The 15,861-nt window shown below is 57.8% G+C and overlaps 2 protein-coding genes across 2 annotated transcripts; one reads left to right on the forward strand and one right to left on the reverse strand.

Moving 5' to 3' along the window:
• Positions 1-26: 26 nt before the first annotated feature.
• On the forward strand, positions 27-4,033 carry RCHY1 (ring finger and CHY zinc finger domain containing 1). Its single transcript, XM_064416139.1, has 9 exons — positions 27-184; positions 302-421; positions 1,108-1,223; positions 1,292-1,370; positions 1,624-1,668; positions 1,771-1,829; positions 2,159-2,185; positions 2,475-2,595; positions 2,808-4,033. Exons 1-9 carry the CDS (start codon positions 101-103, stop codon positions 2,934-2,936), a joined length of 780 nt encoding a protein of 259 aa, XP_064272209.1. The 5' UTR covers positions 27-100; the 3' UTR covers positions 2,937-4,033.
• A 2,786-nt stretch (positions 4,034-6,819) lies between these two features.
• Positions 6,820-15,651, reverse strand: PARM1 (prostate androgen-regulated mucin-like protein 1). Its single transcript, XM_064416154.1, has 4 exons — positions 15,579-15,651; positions 8,944-9,576; positions 8,166-8,244; positions 6,820-7,617 (listed from the first exon to the last, which is right to left on the reverse strand). Exons 1-4 carry the CDS (start codon positions 15,634-15,636, stop codon positions 7,533-7,535), a joined length of 855 nt encoding a protein of 284 aa, XP_064272224.1. The 5' UTR covers positions 15,637-15,651; the 3' UTR covers positions 6,820-7,532.
• Between the last annotated feature and the right edge of the window lie 210 nt (positions 15,652-15,861).

Raw genomic sequence — 15,861 nt, forward strand, 5'->3', positions numbered from 1 at the left:
GCGTGCCAGCCGGGGGAGCCATTCCGAAACCTCCAAATCCTCCGGAACCGGCTGCGAGGAAGCGGAAAGGGTGGAGCGAGGCCGGGCAGCGGCGGCGGCCATGGCCACGGCGGGGGCATCGCAGGGAGGCGAGCCGGGATGCGAGCCGGGATGCGAGCACTACCGGCGGGGCTGCCGGCTGCGGGTGGGTGAGCGGCTGCCGGGCCGGGCCGTGCCGTGCCGTGCCGGGCCGTGCCGTGCCGTGCCGGGCCGTGCCGTGCCGTGCCGGCGGCCGCTCCATGCCGTGCCCTTCCGTTCGCAGGCGCCGTGCTGCGGGAAGCTGTACCCGTGCCGGCTGTGCCACGACGGCGCCGAGGAGCACCAGCTGGACCGGTTCCGGGTGTCCGAGGTGCAGTGCATCCGCTGCCGGCTCCTGCAGAAGGTGCGGCTCGGAATGCGGGCAGCGCTGGGGCCATGCGGTGCCGCCTCCCCGCTCCCTGTCGGGGTTGTGGCCTCCCTCCGCTCAGGGAGGAGGTGGTAGGAAAAATTCTTGACGCAGAGGGTGGTGAGGCAGTGGAACAGGCTCCCTGGGGAAGGGGTCACAGCCCCGATCCTGGCAGAGAGCAAGAGGCGTTTGGGCAGGGCTGTCAGACACCTGGCGGGATGCTCGGAGCTCTCCTGTGCCAGGCGAAGCCTTGGACGTGGTGAACATCCTGGGTCCCTTCCCAGCTCTGTATGTCCTGTGGTCACAGAGCGCAGGGCTGTGCCCAGGAAGCTCTGGAATATCTCCAGTAAGGGAGACTGCACAGCCTCTCTGCTCCAGGCCGCAGGGAGGAAGCTCTTCCTCCTGTTCAGTGGAACTGCCCGTGCATCAGCTTGTGCCCATTGCCTCTTGGCCTGTTTCTGGGCACCGCGGAGCAGAGGCTGATCCCATCCTCTTGGTGCCTTGAACATGCCCGCAGACACGGGTTAGATCCCCTCAGCCATCCCTTATTGGGGCTGAGCAGCCCCAGCTCCCTCACTCAGCCTGTCCATCACTTCTCAGCTCTCAGCCGTGCTCCAGGAGCTCCACGCCCCTCTTGGAGCCCGGAGGCGGGTGCAGCACTCAGGCTCTTCCTGTCCCCTCAGGCCCAGCAGCGCTGCGAGGGCTGTGGCAGCCTCTTTGGGGAGTACTACTGTGACATCTGCCACCTGTTTGACCGTGACAAGAAGCAGTACCACTGCCAGGAGTGCGGCATCTGCAGGTGCGTGCGTGCGTGCGGCGGGCCCTGCTCCGCGGGCACCGGCCCGGCCCTGACACCTCTCTCCGCAGGATTGGCCCCAAGGAGGATTTCTTCCACTGCTCCAAGTGTAATTTGTGCCTCAGCCTGAGTCTCCAAGGAAAGCACAAGGTGAGGATGCGCTGCTTGCCTCTGTATCTTAAAAAGTAACGCCTTGAAGGTGAAGCTGGATGTGCCTCAGCCCCATGCTGAGGCCACAGGAACTGGCAGAGCAGTGAGTTCTCCTCTAAATTCACCTAACAGCAACACAAGTGCCACTGATTGAAGACATAAGAAATTTTACCTATTGGAGCTTTACAATATAGAAAAACACGGAAAACTACACAGCAGAATAACATTTTCTTCTTTTTTTCCATTTTCAAAGTGTATTGAAAATGTCTCCAGGCAGGACTGTCCAATATGTTTGGAGGTGAGCAGCTTCTTTTCATCTCCTGGATAACTGTGTGGCCCTACTTTTGACTCTGTGTGTATTAATTTTCTTCTCTTTTCCCTTGTGTTTGCCTCCAAACAGGATATTCATACATCTCGTGTTGGAGCCCATGTTCTGCCGTGTGGTCACCTTCTTCACAGGTAAAGCAGACGCCTGAGCAAGGGAAGCACCTCCTGCATTGTGTTGGGTGTTTATTCAGCAGCATTTAGTCCGTGTCAGCTGCTTACAGCTGCTTTCTGAGGGACCTGCATTGTGGGGACAGTCTGTTTCTCCAGGAAGTATTTTCTTTAGGGGGGTTGTCGTCCTTCTCAGTCGGCTTTGACAGTGTGAAGCTCTCCTGTCACTTGGCCTAGGGATGTTTTTAATTTCTGCCTTGGGCGTACCCGTGTTGCTTATTCCCTTTGTGCAGCCCAGGTGTGTTCCCTGTCAGTAATTCAGTGTTTCTTACTGACCTGTGTTTCCTTTTCAGGACATGTTACGACGAAATGCTAAAGGAGTGAGTATTTCCAAACATCTTTCAGTATTACCCTAGTCCAAACATATTGTTTCGAGAGGTAAAAATCACAATACCAATTCTGCACCAACTGACTTAAAGACAGCTCCTAAAGGGATGAAGGGGTGACTTAAAGGGAAAAAGTGCATTTAATTTTGATTCTGTTTTCTGGAACTTGCTGCTTCGTGCTCTTTGTTTGCCTGGTACAGTGTGAAACTTGTCCCTACCAACGGACTTGTTTCATGGCCTGCCTTCATCTTCTGATTGAGACGTGTCCCCCTCTTTGTGCCAGAGGCTACAGGTGTCCTCTGTGCATGCACTCGGCGTTGGACATGACCAGGTACTGGCGCCAGCTGGACACCGAAGTGGCGCAGACTCCCATGCCCAGCGAGTACCAGAACATGATGGTGGAGGTAAGAGGGCAGCCTCGCCGCCTTGCCTGGCTTCCATGCAGCTGTGCCTCGGCCTGACTGGCAGTAGAGGGCACTAGGGACTCGTGCTGGGTCAGGAGCCAGACCCAGGGGTGGGGAATGCTGAGGAGCAGTCACGCGTAGGGTGTCCATCCTTCCTGTTTGTGTACACCCACCGCTGGGGCTGCAGCCTCTCCCTCCCTGTGTGCCTGCAGATCCTCTGCAACGACTGCAATGCCCGCTCCACGGTGCAGTTCCACCTGCTGGGCATGAAGTGCCAGAGCTGTGCGTCCTACAACACGGCGCAGGACGGGCGGTGCCGGCTGTCCTTGGAGGAGCAGTGACCGCGGCACGCGCGGCGCCGGGCCCTGCGAGAGACTCGTGTGAGCAGAGCAGCTCTTGTGCCAGTAGAAACTCCAGTATTCCGAGTCCAGGGAGCCCCTGACTGCGGCAGGGAGGAGGCAGGTGAGAGGAGCAGCACCAGGAGATGTGGCGAGCGGCCGACACAGCGGCAGGAGGAGTTTTGGGGCAGCCGAAGGGGAAGGAGGTGGAGGTGCAGCTCTGGGGGAAAATGGGTGGCTTTGAGAGGCCTTTGGGGCTGGTGCTGGTGTCCACAGGGCTCTGTGTGAGGATGTGTGTGCCCCCTGGGAATGATGTATGCCCACAGGGACAGCGGGCAGGGGTGGCACCCTCAGCCCCCTTCACGCGTTGTGACCTGTGGGTACAGAATTCCCTTGAAATAAGGGAACTGCCCTGCCTGCTGGCATGGGCAGCTGGAAGATCCAGGTGCAAAGCCCCCCTTTTTCCCCTGGATGCCCACCCTGACCTGCTGCTGTCGCTTTTTCCCCTGTTTCTGCCTCATTTTGCACTGTCCACTGGCAGAGGCCGAGGTGGTGAGGGTTTGGGACTCGTCCATAGCTGGATTTTGCTGGTTAGGCACCCAAAGTGAAGCACATCCTTCACATCAGGCTGAGCCTGGGATGTTCACGGAAATAAAGCAGTCCAGGGTCCAATTTTCTGTGATTTTGGTGTTTGTTCATGGTAGAACTTCAGTGGGGAGGTGAACCACTGCCTTTTGAAAGGAACAAAAACCCCAACTCCTCCCCAGCTCTTTCATGTAACATCCTGCCTGAGGTGTTTTGCAGTCTTAAATATTGCAGGAAGTCCTTGATTTCTGTGAATTTCACATACAGATACTTTACAGTAATAAGGTGTAAAAAACGATCAGTTCCTCTTCAGGTTATGATTACTCATTTTTAACTTGTTCTGTTCTAAACTAAGCTTTTCTTAATCCAACAGTGCCCGTTTTTTGTAGGGAATATTTCGGATTTGGATGGTGGCTACGGTAGCTTGCCTTGACTGGGGTATCTTTTTCTGGAGCACTTTTCTCACTGCTATAAATAAATGTAAAATAAGGTTTCTGTTAAAATAAACAACACTATGCGTGATGTGCTCTTCTTTCGCACACGTACTCCCTGGAAATTCCCAGCTGAGTTTAAACCATGATTCAGTGCTGAAAAATGGTTGGATGTGGGGAGGTGTGAGGCCCGAGACACTGTTAGGAAAATAAGTGCTTTATTTTTTACGAGCTCCTGTGTTTCCATATTTCTGTTTGTGGTACAAGCAAGACTCCCTGCTGCTTTGGTTGGCACCTGGTGACTCCACCTCCTTCCCTGGATGGAGACCTGCTCCCAGGTAAGCCTGGAAGTGCCAGTGGAGCTCCCACCAGCCTGCAGGAGTTCTCATCCCAGAAAACTCTGGCCAAATAGCTTGTGGACTGGTCAAGTCCACAACTGAGCAGGTTCACTGTTAAATGGAAAGCTAATTTTATTCCAGTTGTTAGTTGGAAATATTCTTCTTTGGGTTCCAACCACAAGAGGAGGCTGAAAGAAAATTCTTAGTTGGGCTGAGCTTTGGTGTTGGGAAGGAAAATTACTGGTGGTACAGGATCCAGGTGGTTTTGACCTTTTGCTCTCCTGTTTTTGGTGTTTGGCTCTGGAAAGTGCACGAGGGAATGGGAATGCTGAGGGAATGCTGAGCCGCTGTTTGGTGTGTTTATCTTGGCACCGAGCCCTTAACTCCCTTTGCCAGGGAATAAATGGCAGGGCAGGAAAAGGAATGGCATTTTCAGGGGATAAAGGGCAATGGAGGGGGGATCCAGACAGGAGAGGAGCTGCTTTCTGGGGTGGGAGGTGCTGTATGGAGTTTTGCTGCCCTGTCCATGGAGGTGCAGGCGAGGGGAGCGGGGAGGATGCTGGCATCAGGGCACTGAGATGATCCAGGCATGGATCAGCCTTGGGCTGTTGGAGCTGTAGGGAAGCTCCCTCGCTCCCTGGCACCCAGAATCCTGCCTTGCTCACCCCTCCAGGCCAGAATCAGGAGCAGATGGTGCTTTGTGGGAAAAAAAGTGGAGTTCCAGCAGGCTGGGGGGCCGCACACAAGGTCACGGAGCTATAAATACAGGCAGAGCTCTGCAGAACACGAGAGAGGGATCAGGGGGGCAGCAAGAGGAACAGTGCAGGGCTGGAGGGCTCAGCTGCTTGGGTCCCCCAGTTTGGGGCTGGTTTGGTGCTCTGGTGTAGTTTTGCCTTGCTCCAATGGCGTTGTTTGGGAAGGAAGTGGGGGTGTTCTGTGTCAAACCTCCGGTTCAGCCGCCCCCTCCTGGGGCTGTCTCGCCCCTGCCTGGCTGCAGGGAAACCATCTGTTTTTAAATTTCCAGCTGGAAGCGAGGGAGAGGCTCCTGGTGTTGTGCTGTTTGTGCCTCAGAGGGGCAGCCAGGCATCTGCCTCTGCAGAGCTCAGCCCAGGGCTGTGCTGGGACCTCCGTGCTGGACACGGGGCGGTTTCCTTGGATTTGCTCCTTCGTGGTCCCGGCTGGAGTTGGCTTCTGGCACCTGTGCCAAAGGCTGCAACCAGGAGCTACTCACTGCAGTAGCTCCGTGCTTGGAAAGGTGGATGGTGATGGGAATATTCACCAAACAAGAGCATCACTGGGGAGGCCAGAGGGAGTCTGGAAGCCGGGATGAAGCTTCCAGCCGGCGGATCTGTGGTTCCACACGCACGGAGCTATGCCAGCTATTTCTCTTTCTGTATAAATAAAATATCTCTGAGATGAAACCGAGCCAAAGGGGGGGCGGGGGGAGGGAGGCGAGGGAGTTGGGAGGAGGTGGAATTGAGCCAGAGTCGTGGGAGCCTTTGGGAAAAATGGGAATTGGCTGGTTTTGCAAATGAAACGAGTTGGTAGCAGGGTTAACCCCGCTGGTTTTTAAAAGAGAAGGAAAAGTGGTTTTTTTTTTAGGGCACGTCCTGGTTGCTTTTCCCCCTTTTCCCTGCTGTACTGGTGTGGGACAGCAACCCTACAGTAAGCCAGGGGGTCTGAGATGGGAATGTGAGAGGGGTGTTTGAAGGCATTGCCTGGAACACAGGCATCCTCCCCCTGAGGGCATTGTCCCCAGAATGAAGTGCCTTTTCCACTTGCCAAACACATCTGGTGTTCCCTAGGCTGCCCCGTGCCTTGGCTCGTGCTGCCAAACAATCCTGCAGGTGGAAACACATCGTCTGTGTCCATACCATCCATGGCCCTGGAGATGGTGTCTGGTCCCAGAGAGGTGAGGAATCTGTTTTCACCCCAGGGTATCCCCAAAAATATGTACAGCTTCTTCCTTGCGTTGTAGGGCAAGAGAGAGTAGTTCATTTTGAGGATCCAGGCACAGGGTTGAGCAGGAAAACTGAGGCCCCATTTCTGTCCTCCTTCATGAAAAAGGAATTTATTCCCTTGGGGGTTATATACTTTTAATTGATGGTGATGGCTTTTCCTCTCCCTTTGTTCCCTCAGTTTGGCAGCAGCAGCACAACATCCAGTTTATTTCCAGAGAAGAAGGGTGGTGGTTTTTTAACTCTGTGGCTTTTCTTAGCCAAGGTAGCCTAATTTGCTGCTTCTCAGGTGCCAAAAAGGTGGAAAGGAATTTTGCTCATCCTAAGCATCTTCAGGGCCTGTGCTTTCCTGTGTATGCTCCCAGCCCCAACAGTTTTCCAGGCTGGCTGTGGCTGCGAGGTGCAACAACCATCCACAGGTTTATTTACCTGTTTTCACCAAGGACTCAGGGCTTTGCTTTCCGCTGCCAGGGAATTTAGCCAGAGGGAGAAGCAGCTGAGCATCCCCTTCCCAAACCAGCTCTGCCATCAGCCACCCCCAGCCTTCCCACACTGAAAGCTGAACACAAATTGGGGATGAAAAGAACACTCCGCTGTATTTTAGCAGCCAAGTTTTTTTGAGGAATGGAAACAAAGCTGTGGAGCAAGCAGCCACGTGTGCGAAATGGATGGTCAGTGCATCTTCCCGTGGGTTCCTGGGCTGCTTTTTGGGACCAAAACCCCCACAATTAAATGGAAAAAAATTAAATTAGGAACTTGTGCATGGAAGCACCTGCAGGAAAAGAAAGGGAGCAGTGACTGAGCAGCCCCGTAGCTGTTCATGGTTCCTGAGGAGACAAGGCAAAGGATTTCGTAGCAGGGCAACACAGGGAAGTGATTTCAGGGAAAGGGACATGTGAAAGCACAGGAGACCCCGGCACACTGCTGGCTCTGGCTCAGCAGCCCCCCACTCCCCCCCAGATCTCAGAGCAGCAGCATTTCAGAGGATGCCACAGCCCTGGCTGAACCTCCATCCTCTCCCTTGCCCTCCCCAGCCTTTCCCCCTGGGGAATTTGGCTTCCCTTGTCTACAACAAGTGGCTGACCTGCCCCAGGACCTGGTTTCCTGCTCAAAGGCCAAAATTCAGGTTTATTGTCAGCGCTGCCCTCCAGTTCCTGCCATCCACCAGACCCGTGGGAATCCTGCCTGAGGCAGGGGCTCCGTGCCCGGCATCTCCTCGACAGCGGATGCTCTGCTGCAGAAGCGCTTATAAATTAAGGGTTTTTGGGGTTTTTGGCTCCATCCCTGCTAGGAATCATCGTAGAGAGGGTTGTTGTAGTTGCCCCAGGAGCCGTAGTCGTGGTCGTCCAGAAGCCTTCCGTAGGAGGAGTGCCTGCCAGGGAGAGCAAACCTGAGGTCACTTTGAGGATTTATTACTTCCCTGGCCATGGGTTGAAGAAATATTAACACCAGGGCTCCCTAGGTCAAGCTTTGGGGTATTTTAAGAGGAAGGACCAGGAGAAGTGAAGCCCAGATTGAATTTTGCCCCCATTGAATGAGCCTGGACACAGGGAATTAAAAGCAGCCCTTTGCCCATCTCGGCTGTCAGCAAAGGCTCATTAGGGATGCTCAGCCCTGGGCTCTGCTGCTGTTTATTGTCCCAGTGACAGCGAGACCCACAGCAGCAGCTTTCCCAAGGGATAATTACTGGGTATGACTATGCTGAGCAGCATCCCTGGCATTTGAGCAGGGCTGTTGCAAAACGAGGGATGCGAACTCTGCTTTCCAGTACAGGAGGGGTGAGAAACGCAGCCCTGCTGGCACCAGAGGCTGCACATTGCCCTGCCACGCCTGGGGACGGCGTCTTCCCGGCACCTGGCATCATCCTGGCGCCGGTGAGAGGGGCTGCAGGGAGGGGGGCCGCCCCAAAAGCGGCCTTACCTGATCTTGAGGTAGGCGGCTGCCCCGAACACCAGCACCACCACCACGATGACCGTCACGGTTATGGCCACGATGCTCCCTGGGCACCAAACACACCAGAAAGGGGCAGGGTCAGGGCTCGGCCCCCGGAGCCCCAGCTCCCTGGCACACATCCCGCAGCCCAGCCGCTCCCAGCTCACCCACACCAGCCGTCTCTGACGGGGGGAGTGTTCCCTCGCTGCTTCCCAAAGGGGACGCCCCTCTATCTTGGCAATGGTCCCCTTCCCATAAAAGCAGAGCAGGTATTTGTAGGATGAGGCACAGCTTGGGCACTGTGCACTCACTCTCTGGTGCTGCTCCCAGCACCAGGCAGCGTTCAGGGCTGAGCCAGGGCTAGGAAATGCTCCAGATCTCCCCTTTTCCAGCCACGTGCAGCACTTTTGAGCTACCCGTGCTTGCACAGGAGGACAGGGAGAAGCTCGTGTCAGCTTCCTGAGGGAAAATTCACCCTACACCATCATAACTCGGGCTGCACCCACCATCCAGCCGATTGTTTCCTCTCATCCCCAAGTGTTTCAAGTCAAATTTAGAGCTGAGGATTTCATCCCCATCTCCAGGCAACCGGGATTTGTTATCCGCCACTCCCGGCTCTGCCGGTGCATCGGGTGGCAGGGGCTCCTGCAGGAATTCTGCAGAGTGACGCTCTCAGGAAGCTGAGCAGCTCTCCCCTTGCCCGTGGGGGCTCTGGCCCCGCCGTGTGAGCACCCCGGGGCTGGCCCAGGCGGGCAGGGGAGCTCACCTGCGCTCAGGGCGCGCGGCACCTCCTCCACGGTCACCCCCGTGCTTTCCTGCCAGGCCGTGGCCTCGGCCTCCGTGGGGCTCGGCACAGTCACTGGGGGGGACGTCGGCTCCACGGCCAGGCTGGATGCCACGGCCGGTGTCCCCAGGGAGGGGACATCCTTGGGCAGCAGCGGCGGCCGGGTGGCGGCCGGGCTGACGAGGCCGGGCGTGGGGGCCAGGCCCGTGCCGGGGGCCCAGGTGGGCTGGCTGCTGTGGCTGCTGGCACGGGAGGAGGGGGCCGGTGGCACAGCCGGGGCTGGGGGGCTGGCGGCTGCCCCCTCACCCGTGGTGCTTCCTGCCGGGCTGGCGGCGTGCGCTGTCCGGGGAGCCGGGGCGGGCGGCAGCCAGGGACCCTCTGCTGTGGGGCTCACGGGGACAGGGGCGGGGGACGCTGCTGCCGCCGGGCTGCTGGCGTTGTGGCCGTGCCCCTGCAGGGGCCTGGAGGGTGTCCTGTCTCCGGAGGAGGGCAGCTCGGGCTGGCCTGGAGCCGGCGTGGGGACATCCCTGGGGTCCGGCTTCGCTGGGACACCCCCCCAGAGCAAGGGGGGGCGGATGGGGATGAGGGGTGACTCTGGGGAGCCATGGCCCAGTCCTAGGAGCGAGACAAAGGAGCGTTAGTGACAGGGCAGTCCTCGGGGCGAGCTGGGAGAGCGCTGAAGAGCTCGGGAATTAAGCTGGAAATAAGTTTTAAAATGGTGAGAGCCATCTAAAAGAGGGGAAATACAGCTGTGTACCTAGAGGTGAGGTTCCAACCAGACTGGTTGTCCTGGCATAAGTCAGCCCCGTTTTCCCCCCGGTTTGGGATACTCCCATCACCCCCAGCATCAGGGGAAGAAGCTCCCCTCCCTCTCAGAGCAGCCCCTGTGCAGCTGGGAGGGATAACACAAGACGCCTCTTTCTCCTCTCCCCCCATCTCCTTGTGCATTCATTCGTTTGTCTCCATTTCTTAGCACGGAGATGAGTCATTTCTCCCTCTGTCCCCACCAGCTGACTGCTGGGGCTTTCCCCCCCCTTTCTAGGGCTGGGTCCAGCACTGGCCCCCTCAGTGTGGCTGCGATGAGGGAGGAGTGTGCCAGCACTGCGTGGCATGGGGAGGCATTTTTATTCCATGTGTTCATTTATTTACACCCCCCAGAGCATCCCAAGCCCAGCCCTGGGCAGAGCAGGAGCTCACCCCAGCTGCAATGAACTCATCAGGAGTGGGGAGGACACAAACATTCCGTGCCTGTCTGCAGAAACAGTGGGATCTGGCACTGGTGAGCAGGGGCTCGTTAATTAAAGCAGCCAAAATTGCTTTTCCTGGCCCTGTGGGTATCCATGTGGAAGGACCCCACTTCCCAAGCCAAGGGGTCTTGGAGGTGGCACTGAGGCCGTGGCTGCTCTTCTCTGCTGGGGACAAGCACTGGGAGGTGGCTCTGAGCTTTCACCCTGCACAGCCGAGGACAGGGAGGAGGAGAGGAATGGCAGGCTGGGATCTGGCTCCTGCAGGGATCCTTCACCCCACAGCGATCAGAACCCATCTGTACGGCAGTGTTTTCACTCCTGGACCTTCCAGATTCCTCCAGAGATGCCAAGTAGGATCCTGCCAGGATCCCAGGAGCTTGTTACCTCTGGAAATGCTGCTGCTCCCGCTCCCTCGGGGTCACAGGCAGCTTCCCACCTCCCTGCAAAGCCACCCCGGTGTCCCCAGGTGCTTGGGGTCAGCAGAGCTGCCGTGCTCTGCCTGAACTTGGGAGGCAGAGCAGAGGGCAGCTGGTAGTGCTGCTGGCCGGGATGAGTCAGGAACTTTCTGGTAACATCTGAGGGGCATAAATCCCGAGGCAGGAACAATCTCTGGCTGCTGGCTGAGAGCTCCCAGCCAAGGAGGTCACAAGTCACAGGGACTCTTCCCAGGGCAGCAAGGAAGGCCACCAGGCTGAAAACACCTCCAGCACGGGCTGTCAGCCGGACTGAGGGATGCTGGAGGTGTTTTCATAGCTCAGCCCCGAGGAATTTGCTCATCTAATTCACGTAGGGCAGGTGAGCACCCCGCTGGAATCCTGCAGAGGGCGAGGCAGGGGCTGCCAGGATGAGGTGACCGCCCAGGAAAGCAGCAGTGCCACACTCCAGGGCCACACAGGAGCTTTGCTAAGTCCTTTTCCTAGGGTTTTTGTCACTAGAAATACAGTAAACAGCCAGGGAAAGAAGAACCCAAAGGCGTGCCATTCAAATATGCTGCTCTTAGGGGAACGGGATATTCTTGGGGGATATTCCTAGGGGATATTAGCCCTAATCACGTGCCAGCCTGAGGAATGAGACAGGTGAACTGTGAATTGTGAATTATGGTGCTCTCCTGGCTCCTGGAAGGCACACAGAGGGGCAGGCCTTGCCCTTGCAGGAGCTGAGTGATGCTCATGCTCCTCTTGGGAAAGAGCTGCTTGACCTGGGCTGGCAGCCTCTCCAGAATGCATTTCCCAGGCACTCCAAAAGCCACTGCAGCAACTCCCGAATTGCTCTGCCAGCTGAAAGGCAGCCTGAAAGCCACCAGAGAACATCTCCAGCCCGAGCGAATGACACGGGGCCGGAGCAGCAAACAAACCTCCCCTGATAAAGGCAGAGGTGGAGCTCTCAGCCAGCTCCACCTCAGAGCTCGTGGCCTCTGGCACGGCCACAGGAGGCCCAGATGAGCTGCAGCAGCCCAGCCCCAGCTGCAGCCAGGGATGCTCCCCCAGCAGCCAAGGCCGCAGGGATGATGAGAGTTTCCATAAGGTGGCTGTTGTTTGTCCTGCCTGCCCTTGCCCGAGGAATCTCACCGCCTGCTCGGAACAAGAAACGCAGCAGCAGGACAGCAAGGAGAGCTGCTGGGCACACGCTGCTGCCAGCTTGGGTGCCACTTTCCACGCCAGTTTAGCAGCTGGCAAACACCCAAAAAACCCACAAGTGACCAAGACCATACCAAGCATCGCTGCTCTTTACAGCAAGGCTCTGTAGAAACCTGTCTCTAGTCACAAGTGAGCAAAAAAAAAAAAGAGCTTTTGCTGGTCCTGCATCGTGCTGCTCCTCACCAAGTGCTGGTGACAGAGCAGCCCTGAGTCCCCCGAGCCTGCCCTGGGTTGGAACCAGGTTGAGTGATGCAGAGCAATAAAACAATCTGGATGTAAACATGAGGAAGGATTTCCTGCTCATGACCTCGTTGGCTCAGCTCTGGTTTCTGTGGCTGGGGAGTCCCATAACCTGTGCTGGTTTTTGGTAGTTCCCCTCCCCCTTGCTAATGCTCAGGTATGATTTTCATTGTATTTCTTTGCTGTGAAACCAGCAGCATCTGGCTGTGGATGGCAAAAGCCCTCCTTACAGCATCCAGGGCTGAGCCAAACTGGTTTTTGCTTTGGGTTCAACGAGTTTTTCCAGCTGTTCAGCCCTGCACGGCCTCACCTGCCTGTCCCCGTGCAGCTTGGGATGTGGGGATGCTCTCTTCCCGCTGGCTGCAGTGCCCAGGGCTGGTGTGGGGAAGGAGCACAGGGGATGTGGAGGCTGGCCTGGCCCTTCAGCTCGTGCTTTTCTCTCTCTGGGGCACTGCTGTGGATTCCTGCCTCGCTATCCCCAGATGGGGAGGTGTGGGAGCAGTTCTGCAGGCTCCGAGCCGTGTCCCACTGAGATTTTCCTGCCACCACAGGGGGACAGGATCAGGGGTGACTCCTGGGGGCCCCTCTGGCTGGAGCTGTGCAGCCAAGCTCCAGCAGTGCCTGACGTGCTGCTCCTCTCCCTGCTGCTCTGTCCCCCCTGTTTTCAGAGCCTGGCACTCACGGTGTGACACCAGTTCTGAGAGCAGGAGGAAACCCAGGCCAGCAGCACCGACAGGTAAAGGGTAAAAAAAAAAAGGTAAAAAAGCCATTCCCTGCCCGTGAGAAGGAGCCAGGGCCACCAGACCCAATAAATCTGCAGTTCCTCTGATTTACTGGCAGGCCGAGCTGGCTTCCTGCGTGATTAGTTCTGTTCTGCTGCCTGCTCGTTAAGTGCCTGAGCTCTAATTGCTCTGAAGCTTTCTGTGGCTAGGAGAAACAGCTGCCCAGCAGAAATCCCAGCGTCCGTGTGTCCGTCTGCCCCAGCCACGAGGCCTGGCTCACTCCTGCACGCCCCCAGAGCCCCAGCAATGCTGCTGTGGGCAGGCTCCCCTCGAGGGGGCAGGAGGGAAGCTCCAGCACCCTGCAGGCCCCGCTGTTCCCAGCTGAAAATAGCTTTTTTTTTTTTTTTTTTTTAAATTCACATGGCTCCCTGCATGCTGCACGCTCCCTCCTTCCTTGCCTGGGAGGGGTGTCCAAGTTCTTCCCTGCCCCATGATCCAACCCCAGGCTGCAGCCCAGGAAAAGGTGGTGTTTCCCCTCCCCAGAGCCAAGTGCTGCTCAGTCATTCAGCCCCTGAAGACCTTGATGAATGAAATTATAGCAGAAAAGAAGGAGAAGAGGAATTTTTAGGTGGGTTTTTGGCCTCCTGAGAGTGACAAAACCCCTGTCAGCCTGTACAGCCAGAGGTCTCTGATGAGGACCTGGGGTGGAAGGCAGTAGCTGACAGCACCAGCCCTTTCTAAAATGATGTCTTGCTTGTTTAAATAAAAAAATAAATTCGGTACTTCAAGTTATATTCTTGAAAGATGCCGGCAGGTGTTGTGCTGTGCTGATTTCCCTGGGGAAGGGGGATGGAGGGATCCCAGGGGATGCTCCCTGCTGTCTCCTGGGGCTGGGAGCTGCAGGTGGACCTGCCTGCTTGGGACACCTCACAATATTATTTTTCCCAGGCACGTGTCTTGGATACGGCTCTGGAGCCAGCCAGCAGTTTTGCAAGAAGCAGCTCTGCCCAGGTGACAACTCCCCAGCTCCACAATTTTCCTGGCTGGCTGCTAATTAGTGCTTCCAGGTGCAGCTTCCAACACGATCCCAGCCCCTCCCCGGGAAGAAGCAGCTGGGTTTGGCAGAGGAATTTGGGAGCATCCCCTGGTATTAGAGGCTGATTGCTGGTTTGGGCTGGCAGAGGGGGTGATTACCCAACCCCCCTGCCCTTCAGCTCGTGGGGGAGCAGAGTGCTCGAGGGTTTGCCTCCTCAAAGGCAGAATAAATCAGCCCACGAGGCTCCGAGAGCCCAAAAAGCAGCTCTTCCAGCCCAGAGCCTGCACGAAGAAGCTCTCAAAACCTTAAAAGCTTTAAATCTCCTCCTAAAAGGTACTTCAAAATGTCTCAGCTGGGGCACAGGGGGAATTGCAGAAGGGGAGAGCGGGCCTGGGGCTGGGCACAGGTCAGGAAAGCAAAACAGGTTTCAATTTACATCCAGAGTGAGGAGTCATAGCAGGATAAAAACTTCCTTGTGCGAGACGCTGCTGCTTCATTACGTGGCCAGGCAAAGCCCAGGCTTATTTTACTCCTGGCCAGTGACGTCCTCGCTGTCATTTAGCCCTGAAGAATGAGCTCGAAGCAAATTTAAATCCTGCTTGATGTTTCCTCCCAAGTGAGAGATATTTATGTAAACACGCTTCTTCTTTTTTTTTTTTTTGGTTTTCTTTTTTTTTTCCTTCTTTAAATAAATTATTTCAGTGGGGGCAGAAATGTTGCAGAAAGGATCTGAAAGATGCTCCAGGGCCGTTTGGGAGCAGCCTGAGGGACGTGGGACCAGGGTCCAGGGAAATCTTTTCTGTTCCTGCTGCCAAGCCTGGCTGGCGTTGGTGCTGTGGAGAGGGATGGTCGTGGGAACAGCTTTGGGCTTGGCCCGGGCGCTGGGAAAAACCCGCCTCCCGACCCCGAGGCTGAGTGCCGGCACAGACCGCCTGCTTCGGGGGCACGTTTGGGCCGGGGAGGGAGGAGGAAGAGCATCCCCAGAAGGAGCATCCCCAGCACCCCAGCGCTCACCCCCGTCCCTCCCGCTCAGGCGCTCGCCGGCAGATCCCCCGTTTCACACGGAGAATTATTCAGAATTATTCACGCGGCTCTCCCCGGTCCAGGAAGAAGGCGGGCTCCGGGGCGATGGCTGGGGGTCCCGCGGGTGTGACCTGTCCCCCTGCGGCCCCGGGAGCTGTGACAGCGACAGCCCGGTTATGCAAGCGTGCTTTCCACGCTCCCGAGCAGGCAGCTCCTCTGTTTGCTGCAAGCCCAGCCCGGCGGGCCGAGGGGTGACCTGCGCTCGCTGTCGCATCAGCCGGGGACAGAACTGTCCCCGCCGAGCGTCTGGGAGGGGGAAGATGTTCCACGGGGCGTTTCTGTGGGATGGGGAGGCCGGTGACGCCGGGGGGAGATGCGGGGGGCTGGGGGGGTGCGAGCCGCGGCTCCAGGCCGGGGGGAGCCCTAAAAGCTCCCCGGGAGCGGTGCCGGCGGGGAAGGGGCTGCGGGGCTGCCGCGGCTCCAGCCCGGCCAGGGGGGAGACCCCGCTGCTCCCACCGAGTCTCCCCGCTCCCGGCAGCCGGGGGCTCTGCCGGGGACGAGGAGAAGCCGCGTGGGACACCCCCTGTCATTGGGGGTGACCCCTCCGGGGGGTGCGAGCGGGACCCGCGGCGGGGCCGAGCCCCTCTCCGGGAGGCACCGGGGCTGTCCCCGGCCCGCTCCCCGCCGTGCCCCCCCTGCCCTGGGCGCTTACCTGCCGGGAGGAGGAGGAGGAGGGCGAGGAAGAGCAGGCGGCGGCAGCAGCAGCCCATGGTGCCGGCGGCGCTGGCGGCCGCGGCGGGAGGGACGAGAGCCCGGCCCGGCCCCGCCGCCGCCCCCGCCGCGCCCGCCCACAGCGGCACCTGCCGGCACCGGCACCGCCGGGGCTACCGGGGCCCGGGGGGCTCCGCTGCCACCCGCCTGGGTGCTCTGTGCCACCGGCGCCGGTCCCCTCCCCGCTCCCCGCGCCTGCCCCGGCAGAGGAGCCGCGGGTGCCC

The sequence above is a fragment of the Passer domesticus genome, chromosome 4, assembly GCF_036417665.1.
Source record: "Passer domesticus isolate bPasDom1 chromosome 4, bPasDom1.hap1, whole genome shotgun sequence".
Taxonomy (NCBI): domain Eukaryota; kingdom Metazoa; phylum Chordata; class Aves; order Passeriformes; family Passeridae; genus Passer; species Passer domesticus.